Source organism: Doryrhamphus excisus, linkage group LG6 (genome assembly GCF_037039965.1).
Source record: "Doryrhamphus excisus strain RoL-2023G ecotype Guam linkage group LG6, RoL_Dexc_Guam_v1.1, whole genome shotgun sequence".
NCBI classification, from domain to species: domain Eukaryota; kingdom Metazoa; phylum Chordata; class Actinopteri; order Syngnathiformes; family Syngnathidae; genus Doryrhamphus; species Doryrhamphus excisus.
The window spans coordinates 13,353,648-13,373,337 of NC_136362.1; the positions used below are offsets into that span (position 1 = coordinate 13,353,648).

Consider the following 19,690-nt stretch of genomic DNA (forward strand, 5'->3'; position numbering starts at 1 on the left):
GTGTGGAGTTTGCATGTTCTCCCCGTGCATGCGTGGGTTTTCTCCAGGTACTGCGGTTTCCTCCCACATTCCAAAAACATGACTCCAAATTGTCCATAGGTATGAATGTGAGTGTGAATGGTTGTTTGTCTATATGTGCCCTGTGATGGGGTGGCCACCAGTCCGGGGTGTACCCCTGCCTCTCGCCTGAAGACAGCTGGGATAGGCTCCAGCACCCCCGTGACCCTTGTGAGGCTAAGTGGTAGAAAATGAATGAATGTGAATGAAATATTTAATGAAATATTCCACGGGATGGATTTGTCCAACAGGCCTGAGTTTGACACATGTGGCTGAGCCCCTCCCAGCTGTGTTGCTTACCATCATGGCGGACTTTCTGCTCCACTGCTTAAGTACACTATGTACATGCATTTGAAGTCGATTAAACAGTCTTCCATCCACTGTCTTTGCGTTGAAAGTGTGAAAACAGACCATTGAATGGGCTATGGAGCTCTATTGCTCCCTGCTGGACGGGGGCCAAAATTGCAACAATTACATTCAAGAAAGAGCAAGAAAACAAAATATTTTGCCATTATTATGTGGGTATTTGTTATTGCAGGCAAATTTTCTGATACAAAAAAATCGAATCATAGTTCGTCCATCCAGTACACATAGCAGTTTATATGGAAATGTTTCAAATGTAGATTTTCAAACATTTTGTTCACAACCATGTGTTTATTTCGCTGGGATCTGGCGTGTAATAAAACACCGGTGGTGGCTCGTTTATAATGATAACTTATTTCATTATATTCTTACTTATTATATACTTATTATATTCTTACCACCCTTGTGGCATGTGACTAGTTCCATTTAATAACTGCAAAAACAACAAAAGTATATGCATTAGGCTCCGCCCCTTACATGCGCACGTTCGCTCTGTCGCTGGCGTACACGCGCACCCTCCCCCCCTCTCGTCGCCGTGTCGGTGTTAATCCGCGTCTGTCAGAGCGGCGTCATGGCGGATATCAAAACGGGAATCTTTGCTAAAAATGTGCAGAAGAGACTGAACAGAGCGCAAGAAAAGGTAAGGAGGAGGAGTAGGAGGTGATAAAGGAGGAGGAGGGGGTGATGAAGAAGAGAATCTGATGAGGAGGCGATGACGATGACGTCCTTGCAGGCCGCTGCAGCTTTCAAACGTCAGATGTTTTTTCAGGCACCGACGTTGATCTGTATTACGTCATTTTTCGGCGAAAAACGACACGTCTGGCACAAAAAAAGATATATCTATCATTTATGGATGATGTGTTTAATGTGCTGCTCAGGTACGCAGATTACGTCAACTGTGCCTGTGATGTCACGCAACATACCGCATTTTTCTGTTTTCTGGAGAGCATACGTCATTCATTAGAGCAGCCACTTACATATAAAATACTGAATATAATCTGCATGCAGCTATGAACAATGTTAAAGCATCCAAAAAGGGAGTCAATGAAGTATACTACAAATAATGACTAATAAATAGAGATGTATTGATGTATTGACATTACCGATCGCCGGTCAACAGTCATCTCACATTTTCCATTGCGAAATCATTTAGTTAATTCGGAAGGAGTGAAATGGTTTGGATGGTAAAAGTACTTGGTTCCCCCCAGAAGGTCCTGGGTTCAAGTCCCATGTACGCATTCATCACATTCATTCATTCATTAATTTTCTACCGCTTATCGTGCGACAAGCATCAGGTGCAGAAACACGTGCTGGAGCCTATCCCAGCTGTCTTCGGGCAAGAGGCGGGGTACACCCTGGACTGGTCGCCAGCCAATCACAGGGCACATATAGACAATCAACCATTCACACTCACATTCATACCTATGGACAATTTGGAGTCGCCAATTAACCTAGCATGTTTTTGGAATGTGGGGGTAAACCGGAGTACCCGGAGAAAACCCACTGAGAACATGCAAACTCCACGCAGAGAATCGAATCCAGGTCTTCCCGATATCCTGACTGTGTGGCCAACATGCTAACCACTATTGAGAAATAAATATTTTAAATTGAAAAAACTCAAATTAAAACAGTAAATTAACATTTATTACCACATAAACACACACAAAATATGTTGAATGTCGGTACCAATCTCCAGGTAAAGGATATTGGTACTGTATACAGTAGGTTCAAATGTGAAACATAGTCATCCCTAGATGCAACACACACTTTTTTGAGCTATTAGCATCTTCTCTGCATGCAAGACACATCTCATCCTATGTACTCTGATACCTCTGGCTGGATGTCTGTCAACATGACAACATAAAACACTTCTTCCTTTTTTCAGGTTCTGCAGAAGCTGGGAAAAGCAGACGAGACCAAAGATGAACAATTTGAACAAGTTGTCATCAACTTCAGGAGACAGGAGGTGAGGAAGTCTTAAAAGTCATGCCCTGTAAAGTCATTCTAGAATGGGGCACTAGAAGCAAAACCATCCATAGCTGCAACGCCACGTTTTTGTTGGGAGAAGGCTTGAACCGTCTTGCACTTTGTGTTTTCTGTTAGCCACCGAGTTACACAAACACTAGACTTTATGTGTGTGAATTATTAATAAGTCTTTTGTGTGTTAGTGTGAAGGTTCGCGGCTGCAGCGAGAGATGAAGGCCTACATGTGTGCCATCAAAGGTGAAATGCTCACATATATTTATGCTCCCAGTGTACAGTACTGTTTATTTGTCATCAACGCTATGTAAAGGCTAATGACGCTTTACAATGACAAGAAGAGTTGAGGCTCATGAGAAGAAGGGGTTAAGGTTAATGAAGACTTAACATGAATGGAGATGGTTTAACAGGTTACATTTAAGGGAGAAAGGCTTAATGCTAAAGGAGGAAATTTCATGAACACATTGTTGTGCTCTGTTGAACGTATGTGCTGACCGATGATGTTGTTGTGCAGGGATGCAACAGGCCTCCATCAACCTGACCCAGTCTCTCCATGAGGTCTATGAACCAGATTGGCATGGGAAAGATGATGTCATGACCATTGGGAAGGTACATGTGCATTTCCGAATGACCACATACTTAATGTTGTTGGACAGAATAGTTAAAATGTATATTCTAAATGTGTGTTCCTGTAGGATTGTGATGCATTGTGGGAAAACTTCCACAATAAGCTGGTGGACTCTACACTACTGAATCTGGATGAATACCTGCTACAGTTTCCTGACCTGAAGGTACTCAACTTTGGACGCACAAATGTATTTTGACATTAGACTCACAGTTTAATGTTATTCAGACCCGTGTGGCTAAAAGAAGTCGAAAGCTCATCGACTTCGACAGTGCTCGGCATCATGTTGAAACGCTGCAGGCATCTGGAATGAAAAATGACCGCAAGATGATGAAGGTCTGTGCACTTTTGTGTTCTCTTAACTGTATGGTTTATTAATAATGGCGAACATTATTGATCATAAAATAGATTTTATGCAGGTTGATTTGGAGCATCTTTGTGGCTGTGTCATCATGCTACGCCACCTATAGTGTTATGCTGCTCCTGCCAGGCCATATAATTAAGTTATCTCATGGCACTTTACACAGGGAACAGGCTTAGAACCATGTTCCTTATACAGCAATCCCTCTTTTATAGTGTTTAATTGGTTCCAGGCCTGACCGCAATTAGAAAATTTGAAAATTTCCGCACTATTAATAAACTGAATATTTTTGTAGAGTATCACTTTATCGCTTTCAATTTTTGCCATGATTAGAGCCCTCCAGACTTGAAATAACACCCCTACAGTCACTTTTACACTCATATTACCTAATATAGTAGATATAATCAGAGGAAATAAGCCAAGTGGAGACTACAATTCATCAATGTCTTGTACAAGACAATACAATATCTTGTACAATACAATGTCTTGTATTGCCTTAAACTGAGTTTGTATTTTAGTTTATTTAAAACATTTTTTCGCTTGAAAATGCTGAATTTGGGCCAAGAATATATAACATTTCCTTATGTATGCATTTTTGGCTAATAATAGATCATAGGTAACCACGAAACAGCGATCATTTATTAATGAATTCATTTTTGAAAAACTGCAATTTTTGAACCATGAGGGAGCGAAGGAGTACTGTATATTAATGAGTAACCATGAGTAACCACTTTGGTAACTCCCTTTGAGGAAGAAACCTCAGAGAGAACTGTGTAGGGGGCTAAGATGTAGTCAGTAGTGGATGTTAGATATGCTGTTGACATTCATTCATTCATTTTCTACCGCTTTTTCCTCACGAGGGTCGCGGGGGTGCTGGAGCCTATCCCAGCTGTCTTCGGGCGAGAGGCGGGGTACACCCTGGACTGGTCGCCAGCCAATCACAGGGCACATATAGACAAACAACCATTCACACTCACATTCATACCTATGGACAATTTGGAGTCGCCAATTAACCTAGCATGTTTTTGGAATGTGGGAGGAAACCGGAGTATCCGGAGAAAACCCACGCATGCACGGGGAGAACATGCAAACTCCACACAGAGACGGCCGAGGGCGGGAACCGAACCCTGGTCTCCTAGCTGTGAGGTCTGCGTGCTAACCACTAGACCGCCGTGCCGCCCCGCTGTTGAAATTTTAATTTTAATTTTAATTTTAATTTTAATTTTAATTTTAATTTTAATTTTAATTTTAATTTTAATTTTAATTTTAATTTTACAGGCAGATGAGGAGCTGAGAAAGGCCCAGAGAGTGTTTGATGAGCTCAATGTTGGTCTGCAGGATGAACTGCCAACTCTTTGGGACAGGTCAGACTCATCCAATGCTTTTCTACATCACCTCAACATTGCAAAATACAAATCCTGATATGATCATCATAATGACAAGCAAAATAAGCCAATGAGTTGCAACATTACAAATACATACTTAGCAGGATGGGATATTGAGCATTTAGTTAGCACAAATATGCACAACCACTTTTATTTATTGCGTACATCCGGATGACTTTTCAAGGGAATGGACCGTGGTGTTAATTTCACATATCCATGATTTTCCTAAATAAAACAAACATGTAGCCACAATCAAATGTAATTAGAGATTGTTTTCAAATTGTGACTTCAATCTTTTTTCTGTTTAGCCGAGTTGGATTCTACATCAGCACGTTCAAAAGCGTGACAAGCCTTGAGGCCAGATTTCATCGTGAGATTTCCCTGGTGAGGGTGAAGCTGTAGAAGCAAAATGTCATCATGTTGTTTTCTCTGGTCATGTGATCATCCTGACGCTACCATTCATCTGCAGGTGTGTAAGCAGCTGTATGAAGTGATGATGCAACTTAGTGAACAACACGCTGACAAAATGTTCACCATCCAAGGAGCACCAAGGTCACAACAAACCCATAGATCTTAATTTACTTTGTACACAGATGAATGATGTGCCATAATACCGTAAATACCGTAATTAATTATGCCTCATGTTACTTGTGATTGGATCTGAATTGACGCTAGAACTGTTCTGGACGGATCTGTATCATCACTGTTGATTCTGTAAGAATTTAGAAAAATAATCACATGATATCACTGGTAACTTTTTTATAGGTGACGTGCTAATGAGTTTATTTGGTAGTCTCTTGTTGTTAAGGTTGGATGTGTTTTAATGAACGTCTTCCAGTGATTCTGGACCACTGCGACTCGCTCGGACACCCTCGCCACCAGAAGAAGAGAGTCCTCCTGAGAGTCCAGAAGCCAGTTCCAATCATATGCTTCGACCTGTCTCTCCTGGACCTCCACGGCCCAGATCTCCAGTACAGGTAAATCAATCAACTGGATCTGCGTGGGAGTCCACATAAAAAGTCAAAATGTGCTCCAATCCCAAGCATAGAAAAATAATGAGAGCTCATAAAGACTTTAATCATGAGAAAGTAATGAGAACTCATAAGTTGAGTTGGTTAAGGACTAACACATTTTGAACTACTATTGGCATGCTAGCATGGCTCTGATTCTAAATGTTTCACTTGTATAACTTTCTTCTCTGCTGCACACTCATCTGTTGGATGGTGAGTGAAAATATCCCGTTTGTGTTTGTACAATGATTGGTACAATGAACTTTGAAGGCCTGCGAGTCTTCAGCGTCATTAACATGTTTGTCAAAAACATTTGGACAAATATGTATGGCAATATGCTGCTTCTAGAACTCTGGTTCCCATTTCCCCCCGCCACTTAGCCAGCAGCTTATAGAGGCAGAAAGTAAAGATAAGTTGCCAATGGTGATTAATCATGATGAATTAATTTATGATTATCTGATTGATTAAAATGGTAATCATTTCATAGCCTTAAGCACAATATATTCTCTAGCTTATACATTTTAATACAGTCCTCCTTTGTTTATTGTGTGATAAGTGAGTTTATAATTGGATTAAATATTATTAAATTGAATATTTTTGTAGTAGTTGCATAGAAAACCTGTTTACGATCTTCTAAATATGGTATTTAACATTATTAGAGCCCTCAGGACATGAAATAACACTCGTGTAGTCACCTTTACATTCGTCTTACACAATGTAGTAAATATACAGTGATCAGAGACAATAAGCCATATAATAAAGTATATAAATAAGATAACATGGACTCACGCATTATTTATTAATCCATTAATATGCTTGAAAATGCTTAATTTAGACCTAGAATAAGTACAATTTACTTTCACCAATCCAAATATCCTTCACCTCTTATCTGAAGTTGGGTAGTGGGGGCCACAGCCTAAGCAGAGAAGGCCAGGCTTCCCTCTCCTTAGCTACTTTGTCCAGCTCCTCCTGGCATATCTTGAGGCGTTCCCAGATCAGTTGAGAGACATAGTCTCTCCAACGTGTTCTGGGTTTAGCCCGAGGCCTTCTACCAGTCATATGTGCCCTGAACACCTCCCCAGGAAAGCATCCGGGAGGCTTCCGGACCGGATGTCAACCTCACGGTCCATCCTTTCCTCACTTGTAAACAAGTGCTGATTCTCATTCTCATCCCAGCCACTTCACACTAGGCTGAAAAGCGATCCAGTTAGAGCTGAAGATCACGGCCTGATGAAGCCAGCAGGACCACATCTTCTGCAAAAAGCAGAGAACCAATCCCGCAGCCACCAGGTCGGATCCCCTCATTCTTTCCATCGTATACCGTTTAAATCACAAATCGATCTTTTTTTTCAAAATTTCAACAATCCACCACTCACTAGTTTGACCAAGATAAAATGAGTGACGGTAATAAACCCAACCGAGATAAATAACGGCAGTAACGGATGTCTTGTTTATCAAATCACACATCTTCTTTTCATGTTGACCTAAAAACCTAAAAAGCTGTTATTTGATAAGTCAAAGTGGCAAAGGATCCTTTGCTCGGGTTAATAATCTCTGCATATAACCCAAGAGGTCTCAAATTGTAATAACAGAATGGATGGTTGCTTCATCTGTATCATATAAAACATGAGCTGCTTTCATTGTTTATGGTTATTCAATCAGCTTTACAGATGTGCTTCAATCATTTGTTGTTTGGGAACCATTGTTGTAGAACAAATGTGTGTTGTTGTCCTGTTTTTATCCTACTCGTGTGTGTCGACGATAGCGAACCTTTTTGTTACATTGCTCAACCTTTAGTCCCGCTTCCTAGTAGAGCTCTTGATTGGTTGTTAACCTGTTAACCTGTTTGGAAGCTGAATCAGCCAGTATTAGTTGTATGTTTATTTGCTATAACAGATCTGCTGCACAACAGGTGAGTGTGGTATACTCCAGTCTGAAGAAAATAGCAACCATTACAGACAAGCATCGGGTGCAAGAATAGCCAGGATGTAGTCGTGCAGTTTGATTGGAGAACCTGGCTGTAGAATGTGAAGATGGACCTGGAGAGAGAGGCGGCTCTAGCAAACTGACGGGCATCGTGGAGGCGCATCTGTTGGAACAGCCTCATTGCCTGCTCGTGCTTAGAAGCAACTCAAGGCAATAGAATAGAAATAATGAATTTTTTTTCATTACTGTCAGATTCTTAAGCCAAAGCGCGGGCTACTAATAACATGCATCAGAAAATGTGAAGAAATGTCTTTAAATCACATTTTGTCCCTATTGATTGGCAGATGAAAAAGGGCCCCCCGGTGCCTCCTCCCCCTAAAGTCACACCTTCCAAGGAGGTGGTGGAGGAGCAGATCATTGACCTGTTTGGAGGAGAGTTCTTACCTGCACCGTCACCATCACAGGTCTCTTTTTGTCCAGAAAAACTATGATTATATCCAAATGAACAACTGCTGGTTAACTGTTTATCATGTTTTGTCCGCAGCCCAATGAGAGGCCTGGAGAATCTCTTCTTGATCTGGACTTTGACGCCTTCCAGCCAGATGAAAGTGTATCACCAATACCGCAGGTTGCATACACTTTGTTAAAAATGCTTTGTGCATGTGATGAGAGTCGGCGTTGGAGTGGCCTTTTATTGTTGCCAACCTAAGGCGCTCCTGTGCATTCAAGATGTTATATCAGTGTTTTCAAATCAAGGATAAGGAGAAGTGCTGATTTAGATTTAGACAAGATTTGTGAACAATATTGATTTTTATTTATTTATTTATTTTAACAATATTGATGTGTTAACATGACTTGTGTGTACCTTCAGACCGCTGTGCCTTGGGATACGTGGTCGGTGAGTACATTTTTATTTATGAATTTGAAGTTTATCTGCCAAGGGAAATGTAATAAGTTAATATTAAATATCAATGACATATACTGTTTCTTACTATTCTCTCTTATTTTTTGTTTCCAAGGCGCAGCCATCCAAGACGGTGAGTACACATCTCTTTCAATGTGTACTTTTTTGTTGTACTCACACAACATTCATTTTTGACTAATTTAAGGTGTTCAAATATTTCCAGAAAAGGTGAAAGACTGAAGAAATGTACAAATTTAAGTTTCTCACACAGAATTTATTTAAGTGACTAGACTCCAAACACAATTTAAAATGTAACCAGACTATCCAGCACCACACTTTAAATTTCGTTCTGGGCTTCTTCAAATGTTAACCCCTTGTTCCGTGCATCTTGTCAGGCTGAAGAAAGCGGATTTGTTGCGGACTGGTCAGCTGACTTTGGTCCAGCCAATGGAGAGGCTGCTCCAGGAGTGGAGGACACTGCTGTTCCTGAAGGGGCAGAGAGTGGAGATCAAGCTGGAGATACGCATTGGGCCCAAGAAGATGGTCCACAGCCGGCTGGAGATAGAACCATATCTTCTCCTCCCATTTCTCCACCACAGGACAGTGCAGCAGCACAGGATGAGGTTAGCAGCTGGGATGGCCCTTCTCAAACAAACACCAAACGTCTCTTTGGTACTGGTGATGAAACTGAAACTGAAACGGGGCAGACAGATTCAAAGGGAAATAAATCAGGTAGGGGAGACCGCAGAAAGTCCACCCCTGGGCTCATTTTTACGAATGAGTATGGTGAACAAGTTGAGGACTGTTCCACACAAACAAGAGAAAAGTGGTCTAGGTCTCCTGATGGCTCGGGATCTGAATATGAAACCGCTGAAGAATGGGGAGATGGGCTTCAGGGTGGGGACTGGGCAAGTGCAGATGATGAACCTTCACCGGAAGACCACCTTGCTGGTGGACATGCAGAAGCAGAGCATGATGATGCCATGGGAAGTGGAAGCAGTGGTGAAACAAGTTCACATCAGAAGCCTGCAGATGAAAATGAACCAAAACAAGCAGATTTCATGTTAGGAGATGTTGGAAGTCAGGGAGGGGGGGTGATTGATTCTGATCCTTTTGCTGAAACGGATGGAGTGGGGGCATTTGATTCTGATCCTTTTGCTGAAACGGATGGAGTGGGGGCGTTTGATTCTGATCCTTTTGCTGAAGCGGATGGAGGGGGGGCGTTTGATTCTGATCCTTTTGCTGAAACGGATGGAGTGGGCGTGTTTGATTCTGATCCTTTTGCTGAAACACAGGAAGGGGGGATGTTTGATTTGACTCCTTTGGCTGAAACCGAGGGAGGGGGGGCGTTTGATTCTGATCATTTTGCCGAAACCCAGGGAGTGGGGGCGTTTGATTCTGATCCTTTTGCTGAAACACAGAGAGGGGAGGTGTTTGATTCTGATCCTTTGGCTGAAACAGAAGGAAGGGGGGCGTTTGATTCTGATCCTTTGGCTGAAACAGAGGGAGGGGGGGCGTTTGATTCTGATCCTTTTGCTGAAACTAAGGGAGTTGGGGTGTTTGATTCTGATCCTTTTGCCGAAACCAAGGGAGTTGGGGTGTTTGATTCTGATCCTTTTGCCGAAACCAAGGGAGTTGGGGCGTTTGATTCTGATCCTTTTGCCGAAACCAAGGGAGTTGGGGCGTTTGATTCTGATCCTTTTGCCGAAACCAAGGCAGTTGGAGTGTTTGATTCTGATCCTTTTGCCGAAACCCAGACTTGCGACAAAGCAGGTAGTTCAAAGTTAGAGGACAGTTCTGGAGATGGAGGAAGCGGGTGGGATCCTTTCGCCAACAGTCTCCCTGCAGCATCTGTGATTGATGCCGACATATCCGGGACGCAAGTTAGCAAGAGCAGCAGCTTTGATCCTCCGATCAAAGACCGAGCGTCAACCACAGACTTCCAAGATGTAAATGTTCCTAAAATTCGCAAGGAACCAGAAAGTTCCGACATGTCCGAAGACGAGGCTGCAAACCTGAGACTTGGAAAGTTGTACCAAGATCTAGCTAAAGAAAAGGAAGAGGTACTGGTCCTGTTTTCAGTGTGGTAGATTGGCAGCGAGTAGATGTCAGAAACCTCTTTGACCCACCCAATGACTCCGAACCTGATTCCACTTCAATCCGTTATTGTGCTTCCTTTCTCTGACAGTGCTACTCCATCACCTTCTCCTGTTAAGACTTCCCGTTTCTGGCATTTGATTTAGGTTGGCTCACTGGCATTTGATAGATTCTTGTTTTTTTTGTTTGTTTTTTTACAGGTGATCTATTGAGCATGTTCCTCCTTTCCCTCTGTCTTCCCAATTGCATTTCCTCTGGTCCTTGACAGACATGCACATGCATTACTTAGTTTTTATGAAAATTTGAGATTCTTCTGATCTCATTTTAAACATGCACTCTGAAGGAGGCTACTGGTCCATCATTCTTTGCGGCTTTTGATCAAATGGTGAGTAGTCAGTTTGAAGGAGCTGCATACCATTAAATGTAAAATTGTATAAACATATGAGTTTCATCTACATCTTTCTCTCACATTTTGAACAAGAATGAAGTCAAAGTTGGGTCAACGGAAGGTTCTGAGATATCAGCTCCAGCGCCCCCTGCAGTTGAGGAAGATACAGTAGAATGTCCTGCCCCTCTGGAGGAAGAGGAACCGACTGTGAGTTGAAGAAAACATTCATTCATTCATTCATTTTCAACCGCTTATCCTCACGAGGGTTGCGGGGATGCTGGAGCCTATCCCAGCTGTCTTGGGGCGAGAGGCGGGGTACACCCTGGACTGGTGGCCAGCCAATTACAGGGCACATACTATATGAAGAAAACATTTCATTTTAAATTCATCATTTAATTTTATTTTAAAAATGTAGTTCAAGGAGAACTGACTAAAATTGCATTGTTATTAAAATTTTGCCCTTTATCCACAATTCGACAATTAAAATATTTTCATATAATATTTTTTCGTGTTTTTAGAAGTCTGCTTCAAGTTTGGAAGAAAAGAAAGAAAGTCCTGTGGATGAAACTTCGGTAAAATCTCCAAACACAGTAGGACGATCCATCCATTTCCATCCATCCTGATTGTCCTCACTCGCATCATTCATATCCCAGCTGACTTGGGGCGAGAGGCGGGGTACACCCTGGACTGGTTGCCAGCCAATCACAGGGCACATATAGACAAACAACCATTCACACTCACATTCATTCCTATGGACAATTTGGAGAGTGTCCAATTAACCGAGCAAGCACCTCAGGGAGAACATTCATTCATTAATTTTCTACCGCTTATCCTCACATGGGTCACGGGGGTGCTGGAGCCTATCCCAGCTGTCTTTGAGCGAGAGGTGGGGTACACCCTGGACTGGTGGCCAGCCAATCACAGGGCACATATAGACAAACAACCATTCACACTCACATTCATACCTATGGACAATTTGGAGTCGCCAATTAACCTAGCATGTTTTTGGAATGTCGGAGGAAGTCGGAGTCCCTGGGAAAAAACCCACGCATGCATCACTCTTTACAGGAAACAATGCCCATCCCATCTGTGGTGATTGAGCCTGCCTCCAGCAATGAAGGTGATGATGACCGTGACGCTGACATAATCTCACCTTCGGCTATCAGTGACAATGGAGTGGCAGCTGATAAACCATCAATCAAGCCCACAAGTTCGTCTGCGGGAATGGCAGAGCTCCCTGATGACTTTCTGTACAAGGTCAAACTTTTATTTTTTCTTATTTTTCAAAATAAATGGAATGCTAATGTGTTGTTTTAATGCAGGTGGAGACCATGCACGACTTTGAGGCTGCCAATTGTGATGAGCTAGACCTGAAGCAAGGTGACGTGGTCTTGGTGGTTCCCACTGCCTCAGTAGAAGACCAGGTGAGGTGCTGCATATCACATATTTGCTGTTTGATTCCAAGTACGTAATGGATTTTTTTCTGCTGTCATTGCAGGAAGCTGGCTGGCTGACAGGATTCAAAGAAAGCGACTGGACGAGGCTTGGAACTGCAGCTCAGAAGGGACTTTTCCCGGAAAACTTCATACAGCGTTTGGAGTGAGAAGGTTCTTCAAGATGATGGGGGAAACTAAGCAAGAAGCAATCTGGTCAGCATGTACCAATGCCTTTTAACTGAAACACTGCTGAACTGTCCCTAGCATTAACGTTGATGTGATTCCCCTCCATTTAAAGAAAACAAGACACATAACTGTTTGCTGTCATTAGTTTTGTTTTTGCATGTTTCCATCGAAAAAATATTTTCGGAAGGAATACAAGAAGTACCATATGCTGTATTGTACACCAACTGTTAACACTGTGTTGAAGTACTTTTAATGTAATTGATCTATTTTTTTCTTGAAGATTTTGTTACCATAGATATGATGTGGCTTTTCACAATGTATGGGGCTTTGGTCATATGTTTTTCTGAGATAAGTATCTGTGAATGAACAATGTTACTGTAGTGGGGCAAAAACGTGAACTTTCTTCCAGTAATTATTATTTTTAAAATGTAATCAAACATGTCAACAATCCTAGTGTAATTGCAACATGGGGAATTACTATGATGATTATTTTAAATGGAGTAAAAATGTATGAGTTCAGGGAATAATAGAGAATTCAGAGAATAACAAAGACAATATGCAATATACAGTATGTAGTTGGATATAGTATATGTATATATATATAGTTGGTTTGACTCACATTTATGTTTGTGACTAGATGTTGAAGTCATATCATTGTCGCCTATCTGTCACAATAAAAATGTTTCAATAAGGTCTCATTAGTCACAGGTACTATATGTTTGTTTGTTTGTTTGTTGTTCTTATTTAAAGATTATTATGTGTTGCAAATATAATACTCTGCCTTCTTAAAGTTCATTGTTGTATAAACTGGCAATTTATTTTACATTTTATATTTTACAGTGCAACACATCAAAACAAATGTCTTCCTCTACGATCCCAATATTCTTGCCACTTGTTGCATGCATGATTATAGGTAGTGTATATAAGTTAGTAATTTGTTAAACTAAGCAGGCCAAGGCAGTCGAATCTTCTAGAAAAAGAATATTCCCGATGTCTGCGCGTCCGTTGTCATGGCAACGTATGTGTTTGGGGAAGAAAAACGTTTCAGCAGTCGCTTCGTTTTAATATCGTGAAAGAAGTGCCAAGGCAACATTAAAAGCGTATTGGTCGAGCGTGAGCAAACTAGGCTGTGATTGGTCATTTTAAACCAATCAGCACGATCGTGTACTTGCCTTTTACACACCATAGAGCCGTCTACACTGTCACAGACCGCTTTTGGTATCAAGCTATTAGCACAGAAAGCTAACATGTCAGGGGTTAAAAAGGAGTTTGAACAAACTTTCACTTTTCGTCATCTTCCCGCCAGGAAGTTCTCTTTTCTGGAAGAAAAGGAGACAGTGGATCTGTTGATGAAATGGTGAGGTTAAAAGAAAGTTACATACACAGCAGATGTGTCGCCATCTTCTGGGCGGTAATCAACACTATTTGTAATTTTTTCGTCCAGGTCCATGCTTGGGAGATTCTCAGCCCAAACGTTCAGCTTTGACCAGAAGTTCACCCCGTACTCTGGTGAGAGGTTCGCACTGGTAAGCCATGGTGTTATTGTAAAATATAATATCGATACTGTCGTCATGAAATGTACATTTTACAGTACTCATGTAGTTCTCATGTATGTTTTTGTCACAAAAATCAATACATAAATGAACCAGCATGGTATGCTTATTATTTCCCAATACTTAAGATAACTAGATATAGTTATTTAAAGAGGTCTTAAAGAGGACCTGTTATGCTGTTTCCACTTCTCTGACATATAAATGTAGTTAGAATGTTGTATTCCCGTGTTAAACAATGCCAAATGTTCAGATAATGAGGTTTGCGCATTTTAAAGTGAGCCCTGACAGAAGTTTGGGATGGCTGAAAACGCTCTGTTTCACAGTGTTTCACTGTGACGTCACAATGAGCCAGACTTCCTCATATGGGCGTCCTGGGTACAATCTTTTTCGGCTTGCCCTCCCCCTCCTCTGATGTTTGTTGACGATATCGTGTTTAGCTCCTCTATAGGAGTCTACAACTCAATACAAAGGTCCAAAAATGAGCATAATAGGTCCCCTTTAAGTATTTAACCTCAAGACATGCAAGTCCAAGTCATGTCTCACAGATTGAGACAAGTCTAAAGTAATATGACATATAATATGACAGACAAAGAAGGCTGATAACTAGTCCAGCCGCTCATGGAGTGACAGTGACAGCGACAGCAACCCAATAGCATCGATGGCCAATCCACTACTGGTTGTCTTATATTGTTAAATTGTTGACAAATATTACACAAGTATAGGTAGTATAATGTCAGTATACCTATCGGCGATACTGGCCCTGTATTTACTTAGAAATCGATCAAAACTGATAGACAATGAAAGACTGTGATAACACATTAAGTTGAGTGAAATATATTTTGTGTTGTTGATGATTTTTGTGGTGTTCTGTTACCATCGCTCTCCATGCAGTGCTTCTTCAGAGATGCCAAGGTGTTATCCAGTCTGAGAATGATGGCAGCCTGGGAGCCTCTTAGTATGTCCTTTCATCTTTTTATACTTTTAATGTCATCTGGTGGTTCACACTATGTTTGGGTAAATTAATTAATATGTCAATAGTGCCGATATCCAGGGTTGTATTAGGAACGGAGAGAGTGATATTTTGCTCTATCAATATGTTTTGTTGTTGTGTTGTTCATAATGTTACATGCTGTTTTATGTATTTATTATATTATTTACATACAAAAAGCGGGCTGCACGGCGGTCTAGTGGTTAGCGCGCACACCTCACAGCTAGGAGAACCGACACCCTCGGCCATCTCTGTGTGGAGTTTGCATGTTCTCCCCGTGCATGCGTAGGTTTTCTCCGGGTACTCCGGTTTCTTTCCACATTCCAAAAACATGCTAGGTTAATTGGCGACTCCAAATTGTCCATAGGTATGAATGTGAGTGTGAATGGTTGTTTGTCTATATGTGCCCTGTGATTGGCCAGCGACCAGTCCAGGGTGTACCCCGCCTCTCGCCCGAAGACAGCTGGGATAGGCTCCAGCACACCCGCGACCTTTGTGAGGATAATCGGTAGAAAATGAATGAATGAACATACAAAAGGCAATCTGAGGAAATGAGAGCCAATCATAGTTTTTTGTCTTGTTTAGGAATTTTGCAAGATTTACATTATTTTGATCAAACAATTGTATACAATCAAAGGTAATAGGGTAAAATACGTGGTCCTGTTACAATGTTTCATGGTTACGTACACGTTCACATTAAGTAATTAAAAATATTGGACATATACATTGGACTGTTGCAACCATCATTAAGGATAAACATTGTATTGTAACTATACCCTGATGTTGTCACACCCACACACAGTCAGGACTCATGTCACGTTCACAGACAGTTTGAAATCACATAACTCTTTACTACTACTCACAACTTCCAAAGCAGTTGTGAACAAATTAAAAGCAAAGCACAAAATGAGTCCAGCATCTTCAACAATTTCAAATATCCTTATCTGCAATACTGGCCCTGTATTTACTTATCCAGCCACACACACACATTTAACTCTTTGTTATTCACAGACAAACCTGTCGTGTCTGTTGATGTGGAGGTGGTACCATGCACAAAAATCTCAATGGACCTATTTGACCCCATCTACACTTGTGGCATTGTGGGGACCTCAGGACGCATCGCCGTATGCTTCCATGAGGTCTACCCTGACTACGACAAACTGCGAGAGGTGGACCTTTTTTTTTTTATTTTACAGTTTGGTGTTTGTTTGTTCTCTCCCTTCTCACCACCTTCCTTTCTCTGTGCCTGTAGATGCTGCAGGATGAGGACTCAGAGCACTACTACGTGGTCGGAAGAGCCGAGCGAGGGGAGTTTCTGTTTCACCTCTTCAAGCATCTCTGCCTCGGAGGAGAGCTGAATCAGTACGAAGACACCGTTGAGCCTTATGTCAGCACCACCAAGAAAATATACAAAGATCTCATTAGGTGGGCATACTCTATGTCTCAGTGGTTTTCAAATTGGGGTGTATATACACGTGTGTATGAATATACAGTGCATCCGGAAAGTATTCACAGCGCTTCACAGTTATATTGTTAGAAATATGACTTACAACACTGATTGTACAGTTAATGATACGGTCAATTATACGGTAATTGACTTCATTACAAATAGAGCTTTGTGCACATAAAATAATAATCAACTTGCCCTATATTAAGATTATAAAGATGGTGTGAAATGAAATTATAAATTTTATTGAATTAATATTAACATTGTTTTGTCTACATATATACAGTGCATCCGGAAAGTATTCACAGCGCTTCACTTTTTCTACATTTTGTCATGTTACAGCCTCATTCCAAACTGAATTAAATTAATCTCTTACCTCAATATTCTACACAAAATACTCCATTATGACAATGTGAAAAAAGGGTTTTTTGACATGTTTTGAATTTATTAAAAATAGAAAACAAAAAAAAATCACATTTACATAAGTATTCACAGCCTTTGCTTAATACTTTGTTGATCCACCTTTGGCAGCAATTACAGCCTCAAGTCTTTTTGAATATGATCCCACAAGTTTAGCACACCTATCTTTAGGCAGTTTTGCCCATTCTTCTTTGCAATAAGTCTCAAGCTCCATCAGGTTGGATGGGAGACGTCTGTGCACAGCCATTTTCAGATCTCTCCAGAGATGTTCGATCAGATTCAAGTCTGGACTCTGGCCGGGCCACTCCAGGACATTCACGGAGTGGTTCTGAAGCCAATCTTTTGAGATCTTGGCTGTGTGCTAATGTCTACTGTCTATATGGTCAAGGTACATGACCAGTCTACTGAGGTCAAGAGCGCTCTGGAGCAGGTTTTCATCCAGGATATCTCTATATATTGCTGCATTCATTTTTCCTTCTATCCTGACTAGTCTGCCAGTTCCTGCTGCTGAAAAACATCCCCACAGCATGATGCTGCCACCACAATGCTTCACTGTAGGGATGGTATTGGCCTGGTGATGAGCAGTGCCTGGTTTCCTCCAAACATGGCGCCTGGCATTCACACCAAAGAGTTCAATCTTTGTCTCATCAGACCAGAGAATTTTGTTTCTCATGGTCTGAGAGTCATTCAGGTGCTTTTTGGCAAATTCCAGATGGGCTGCCATGTTCCTTTTACTAAGGAGTGGCTTTCGTCTGGCCACTCTACCATACAGGCCTGATTGGTGGATTGCTGCAGAGATGGTTGTCCTTCTGGAAGGCTCTCCTCTCTCCACAGAGGAACACTGGAGCTCTGACAGAGTGACCATCGGGGCCTTGGTCACCTCCCTGACTAAGGCCCTTCTTCCCTGATCGCTCAGTTTAGAAGGCCGGCCAGCTCTAGGAAGAGTCCTGGTGGTTCCAAACGTCTTCCATTTACAAATAATGGAGGCCACTGTGCTCATTGGGACCTTCAAAGCAGCAGACATTTTTCTGTATCCTTCCCCAGATTTGTGCCTCAAGACAATCCTGTCTCGCAGGTCTACAGACAGTTCTTTTGACTTCATGCTTGGTGTTTGTGCTCTGACATGCACAGTCAACTGTGGGACCTTATATAGACAGTTATTATATTTCCAAATCATGTCCAATCAACTGAATTTACTGCAGGTGGACTCCAATTAAGCTGTAGAAAGATCTCAAGGATGATCAGTGGAAAAAAGATGCACCTGAGCTCAATTTTGAACTTCATGGCAAAGGCTGTGAATACTTATGTAAATGTGATTTTTTTGTTTTCTATTTTTAATAAATTCAAAACATGTAAAAAAAAACTTTTTTCACATTGTCATAATGGAGTATTTTGTGTAGAATATTGAGGTAAGAGATTAATTTAATTCAGTTTGGAATGAGGCTGTAACATGACAAAATGTAGAAAAAGTGAAGCGCTGTGAATACTTTCCGGATGCACTGTATATATGTAGACAAAACAATGTTAATATTAATTCAATAAAATTTATAATTTCATTTCACACCATCTTTATAATCTTAATATAGGGCAAGTTGATTATTATTTTATGTGCACAAAGCTCTATTTGTAATGAAGTCAATTACCGTATAATTGACCGTATCATTAACTGTACAATCAGTGTTGTAAGTCATATTTCTAACAATATAACTGTCTACAGTGTTCAAAAGGATCCAGAAAGTAAAAAGATCAGTGTTGTCTCCACGGTGCTCAAAGTCTACGTCTTTGTAAGTCTGCTGTTCATTTAATGACAAGATGCACATTATGAATGAAAATTTTGTTTGATGTTTTATAATTGTCCTCTGCGCGTTTTATCATGCAGGATGAATCCGGCCGACGTTACCCTGGGACACAAGAGGAAGAGCAGACATTTGCCTACATGGTAGTGGACCCCTTCAAACGCCATGTAACTCTACTCTGCCACTGTTTTGGTATTGGAAACATGTCCCTATAAGATCATTAAGAGGCCTTCTGAATTCATGAATTGCACATTTAAATTTTACAATATGTAAGGTAAATGCTGTGCTCGCAGAAATGGTCATAAGGATTAATATTTTTTGGTCTATTTTTCCCTTTTCTTTTTTCTTTTGCCCTTCTTCACAATAGTGGAAGGAGTTTATTCTGATTTAGAAGGATAAGACCTTCCCCTTTTCTTTTAAAGGGGAAGGCATTCTAACTCCTGACATATGATATTGTTCTTAGTTGTTAATGCAGTTATATTTTATAGTAGTACATATATATATTTCTATAAATATTTATATATTTATATAAATATATAGCGACGACATATTTTCCCCTCAAAATAACATGTTTTTTAAAATGAGACAAAAACGTGTTACTATTATATACATTCAGACATAAACAATTGAGAACTGCCTGTCAAAACAGCTGCGTTTATTTCCGGCTTTTGTTGACTCATGGGAAATTGAGTCTTTCTTGCACATGGATCATACCAAACTTAGTGTCTATCGGTAATACTAGTAAACATGACTGTCGCCTTTTGTTGT

General features: G+C 40.9%; 2 protein-coding genes across 3 annotated transcripts; both read left to right on the top strand.

Annotated features, from left to right (window-relative positions):
* Positions 1–926: 926 nt before the first annotated feature.
* Positions 927–13,434, top strand: amph (amphiphysin). Of its 2 annotated transcripts, none has more exons than XM_078791488.1 (21): positions 927–1,060; positions 2,306–2,386; positions 2,589–2,643; positions 2,915–3,009; positions 3,096–3,191; positions 3,254–3,361; positions 4,665–4,750; positions 5,080–5,155; positions 5,241–5,323; positions 5,610–5,748; positions 8,052–8,171; positions 8,252–8,335; positions 8,579–8,605; positions 8,727–8,744; positions 9,007–9,234; positions 11,052–11,093; positions 11,190–11,303; positions 11,615–11,668; positions 12,165–12,353; positions 12,419–12,520; positions 12,595–13,434. In XM_078791488.1, exons 1-21 carry the CDS (start codon positions 992–994, stop codon positions 12,697–12,699), a joined length of 1,971 nt encoding a protein of 656 aa, XP_078647614.1. In that variant the 5' UTR covers positions 927–991; the 3' UTR covers positions 12,700–13,434. The 2 variants fall into 2 exon arrangements, with proteins under 2 accessions (XP_078647614.1, XP_078647615.1); XM_078791489.1 differs by having other exon boundaries at positions 8,061–8,171; positions 12,595–13,433.
* Positions 13,435–13,886: 452 nt separating this feature from the next.
* cfap300 (cilia and flagella associated protein 300) lies at positions 13,887–19,620 on the top strand. Its single transcript, XM_058066054.2, has 7 exons — positions 13,887–14,075; positions 14,163–14,244; positions 15,163–15,226; positions 16,271–16,428; positions 16,512–16,684; positions 18,844–18,910; positions 19,006–19,620. The coding sequence occupies exons 1-7, from the start codon at positions 13,966–13,968 to the stop codon at positions 19,135–19,137; spliced, it is 786 nt and encodes a 261-aa protein (XP_057922037.2). The 5' UTR covers positions 13,887–13,965; the 3' UTR covers positions 19,138–19,620.
* Positions 19,621–19,690: the final 70 nt, after the last annotated feature.

What these genes read in the sequence shown, in the direction of transcription:
- cfap300 (XM_058066054.2), top strand. Translation starts at nt 13,966, where the DNA reads ATGTCAGGGGTTAAAAAGGAGTTTGAACAAACTTTCACTTTTCGTCAT. An exon ending in GTGGATCTGTTGATGAAATG is followed by an intron (nt 14,076 to 14,162) that starts GTGAGGTTAAAA and finishes TTTTTCGTCCAG; the next exon opens with GTCCATGCTTGGGAGATTCT. An exon ending in ACTACGACAAACTGCGAGAG is followed by an intron (nt 16,429 to 16,511) that starts GTGGACCTTTTT and finishes CTGTGCCTGTAG; the next exon opens with ATGCTGCAGGATGAGGACTC.
- amph (XM_078791488.1), top strand. Translation starts at nt 992, where the DNA reads ATGGCGGATATCAAAACGGGAATCTTTGCTAAAAATGTGCAGAAGAGA. An exon ending in TCAACTTCAGGAGACAGGAG is followed by an intron (nt 2,387 to 2,588) that starts GTGAGGAAGTCT and finishes TTTGTGTGTTAG; the next exon opens with TGTGAAGGTTCGCGGCTGCA. An exon ending in GGCCCAGATCTCCAGTACAG is followed by an intron (nt 5,749 to 8,051) that starts GTAAATCAATCA and finishes ATTGATTGGCAG; the next exon opens with ATGAAAAAGGGCCCCCCGGT.